General features: G+C 42.1%; 1 protein-coding gene across 1 annotated transcript; it reads right to left on the bottom strand.

Annotated features, from left to right (window-relative positions):
- Positions 1 to 2,589: 2,589 nt before the first annotated feature.
- Positions 2,590 to 3,609, bottom strand: LOC146839347 (olfactory receptor 5V1-like). The gene has a single exon (XM_085650789.1). It carries the CDS (start codon positions 3,607 to 3,609, stop codon positions 2,590 to 2,592), a length of 1,020 nt encoding a protein of 339 aa, XP_085506915.1.
- Positions 3,610 to 4,020: the final 411 nt, after the last annotated feature.

The following is a 4,020-nucleotide window of genomic DNA, read 5'->3' as shown; positions in this document are numbered from 1 at the left end:
GGGCCCCAGAATAAAGTACTTTTTAAAGTACTTTTTTGCCTACCAGTGAGGTAGTTTTAACAGTCCCTTGCACTCTGCCCCTCACTCAGACCCCTTCTTATGCTCATCCTTGACAAAACCTTTCTGCTTCTCCCCGGCTGGGGAGTTGTAGCCCACAGAAGGTGCTCTGCGGTCCTGCTGTGAGGATGGAACCCAATGATGAAGCATGCCACCCTTGGGTGAGTGAGGGTCTCGTCCGAAAGAATTAGCGCTTCTGATTCCCACTAGTAGTAACCTTCGATTTGCTTACCAGACCTACCTTTTGTGTGTGTATTCAGATGACTAAGGGGCAGTACGTCGTTGGTCTGTTGCTTGCTCTACTTATGACCCACTGTATGATGTGTGAATTTATAATTTTGCAGGTGGGCCACCAGCCTGCTATGTATGTGGAGCCCCTGCTCTCCTGGATTATAACAGTTACGAGAGGTACTGGTCCAACCAGTATGCCAAGTGCAGTGCATGCCCTGAAGGCAGAGAGACATGGCATCCCCACCATGGTGCATGCGGCACCCAGGCAAGAAAACCAGTTATCGCCTCCTGACCCAAACAGGGCTGGCTGGCCTTCAGTATGACCCGGAAGTTCAATGTGGACGGACCACCCCGTCTTTGGTTTCTTTAGGTTGCTGCTGCACCAGTAGACACGTGGGGCCCGATTCACAGAACTAACTTAAGACAAAATCCTAAACTTACTACCATTTTGGTATTCACAGAAGGCACTTACTCATTTTGGTATTCACAGAAGGCACTTACTCATTTTGGTATTCACAGAAGTTAGGAGTCCTAACTTTAGGACTCCTAAATGCCTTCTGTGAATACCGAAAGTCTTAAAATTAGGATTTTTCTCAGTTTAGTAGTAGTACAGTTAGGACTCCTAACTTTAGGACTCCTAAATGCCTTCTGTGAATACCGAAAGTCTTAAAATTAGGATTTTTCTCAATTTAGTAGTCCTAAATTTAGGACTCCTAAATTTAGGACTCCTAAATGCCTTCTGTGAATACCGACAGTCTTAAAATTAGGATTTTTCTCAGTTTAGTAGTAGTATAGTTAGGACTCCTAACTTTAGGACTCCTAAATGCCTTCTGTGAATACCGAAAGTCTTAAAATTAGGATTTTTCTCAATTTAGTAGTCCTAAATTTAGGACTCCTAAATGTCTTCTGTGAATACCGAAAGTCTTAAAATTAGAATTTTTCTCAGTTTAGGAGTCCTAAGGTTAGGACTCCTAACTTTACAACTACTAAACTGAGAAAAAACCTAATTTTAAGGCTTTAGGTATTCACAGAAGGCATTTAGGAGTCCTAAAGTTAGGAGTCCTAAACTTAGGACTACTAAATTGAGAAAAATCCTAATTTTAAGACTTTCGGTATTCACAGAAGGCATTTAGGAGTCCTAAAGTTAGGAGTCCTAACTATACTACTACTAAACTGAGAAAAATCCTAATTTTAAGACTTTCGGTATTCACAGAAGGCATTTAGGAGTCCTAAAGTTAGGACTCCTAACTTCTGTGAATACCGAAATGAGTAAGTGCCTTCTGTGAATACCAAAATGAGTAAGTGCCTTCTGTGAATACCAAAATGGTAGTAAGTTTAGGATTTTGTCTTAAGTTAGTTCTGTGAATCGGGCCCCAGGTGAATTGGCCATGTAGGAGAGCTATCAATTTTAAAATAGTTCTCCTATTCTGGAAAATCCTTATTAATCCTTTTAGTTTCTGTGTTCAGTGTTTATAATCGTATCGAGCGTGTTCCTCTAACAATCAACTATCCCAACTGTCCAGCCATCTTTGTTCGAGCTGTGATTCCTCTTCTTTCACTCAGATAGAAGAGACACACTCTGCAAACGGAGGTTCTGAGACCAGACTTGTCTGTGTGTGATTAGGAGTTACATACTTCAGAGAAAGGTTGATAAATGCACAGAACTGCTCTCTAACTGGGCTTACAATGCATCAAAGTTCTCATGCCTATAAAACCCAGGCATAGGAATGACACATTGGCTGTGGTATAGGTATCTGACCAGCTAAAGTCACTTACAACAATGTATACTGCAGGAAATCTCATCCCCTCAACAGGTTAGTGCACACATAAAGTAGGTAACACAATACATGTCACTTCACACTAAACTACTGACTTATGCATAGTGGTACACATACGTACACTATGCTCACATGTATGTGTAATATCCAGGACCAATGTAATAAAGTGCAAGGTGAGTTTTCACCTTTTCACACTCTATCATTGGTCCCCACACATGAGGCTACTTGCGTCATTCAAAACTGACGCATCAACTCTGATTCCTGAGGCATTGCTGTAGTTGTGTCAGTCTTGGGCCAGGTGCCTTGCGGCATCCTTCATAGGTAGGAATCAGGATTTCGGATGCATCCTTGGGACCTTGCGTCATGGAGCCCCATATTGTAAATAAAGCGCATCCATGGTGTTGTAAAGATTTTTAAATCATGCACATGAAATTTTAAAGCATCGCTGCCACAGCACAGTGATGAGCCATTGTTTGGTAAAATGAGGCCCTAATAGTAGGTGAGTTTGGTGACTATGTAAAGCCTACGTTCCCACAGAGGCAGGGGGAATGGCAGAAGTGATGCACTGTGCCTTCTGACAGTCATCCATCTGTATCTCAGACCCCTTTGTCGCTCTCCGGATTCTATCAGTGATTTTCTTGACCGCCTGCTTCATGTCAGCATTTCGGAGACTATAGATCATTGGGTTCACCATGGGAGTCAAGATGCTGTACAGCACTGACACAAACCTATCAACAGAGAATGAGTTTGTGGCTGTGGGCCTGAAATAGGTGAATAGTAGAGATGTATAGAAAATACTGACCACAGTCAGGTGAGAGGCACAGGTGGAGAAGGCTTTGGATCGGCCCTCAGAAGACTTGATTCTCAGGACAGTGGTGATAATGAAGGTGTATGACACAATCATAGTGAGAAGCGTCCCAAAAGCAAAGAAGCCACCCAGTGGAAGGATCACCAGAAGGTAGATGAATGTGTCGGAGCACGAAAGCTTCAGCAGAGGGGGGACGTCACAGAAAAAGTGCTGGATCTCATTGGACCTGCAGAAGGAGAGCCTGCTCAACAAAGTCACATGCACAGCAGAGTAAATGTAACCAGTCGCCCACAAGCCAATAGCCAACCAGGAGCAGGCACGCTGGTCCATGATGCTGTTGTAATACAGAGGGTGACAGATGGCAATGTAGCGGTCATATGCCATAGCTGCCAGTAGGAGGCACTCAGTAGTTATCAGGCTAGAAAAGAAGTAGAGCTGGATCATGCAGCTAGAGAAGTAGATGGTCTTCTCCTCAGCTAGTAGGTTTGCTAGCATCTTAGGGACAGTGACAGTGGAGTAGCAGCAGTCTAGGAAGGACAGGTTGGAGATGAAGTAGTACATAGCGGTGTGAAGATTGGCATCTAGGTGTATTACGGTGATGATGAGGATGTTCCCAGCCAGGGTAGTCATGTAGGTCAGTAGAAATATGATGAAAAAGAGACCCTCCACCTCAGGAATGTCTGACAGGCCCAACAGGATGAATTCAGTTACACGGGTTTGGTTGACCATGTTCATTGTCTTCTGCACTGGAGTCTAAAGCGGAATATTATATTATAATATTAATATTAATGATAGAACACTATTGACATGAAGAACAACCATCGTGATAGGCGTAGGCATGGGCATAGATACAGTATTACCAATCTTAACAATCTTAACAACAATAACAATACATTGCGATCAATAGATAGATAGATAGATAGATAGATAGATAGATAGATAGATAGATAGATAGATAGATAGATAGATAGATAGATAGATAGATAGATAGATAGATAGATAGATAGATAGATAGATAGATAGATAGATAGATAGATAGATAGATAGATAGAGAGATAGATAGATAGATAGATAGATAGATAGATAGATAGATAGATAGATAGATAGATAGATAGATAGATAGATAGATAGATAGATAGATAGATA

Source organism: Triturus cristatus, chromosome 4_1 (assembly GCF_964204655.1).
Source record: "Triturus cristatus chromosome 4_1, aTriCri1.1, whole genome shotgun sequence".
Classification (NCBI taxonomy): domain Eukaryota; kingdom Metazoa; phylum Chordata; class Amphibia; order Caudata; family Salamandridae; genus Triturus; species Triturus cristatus.
This window is presented reverse-complemented; position numbering and strand designations above follow the sequence as displayed.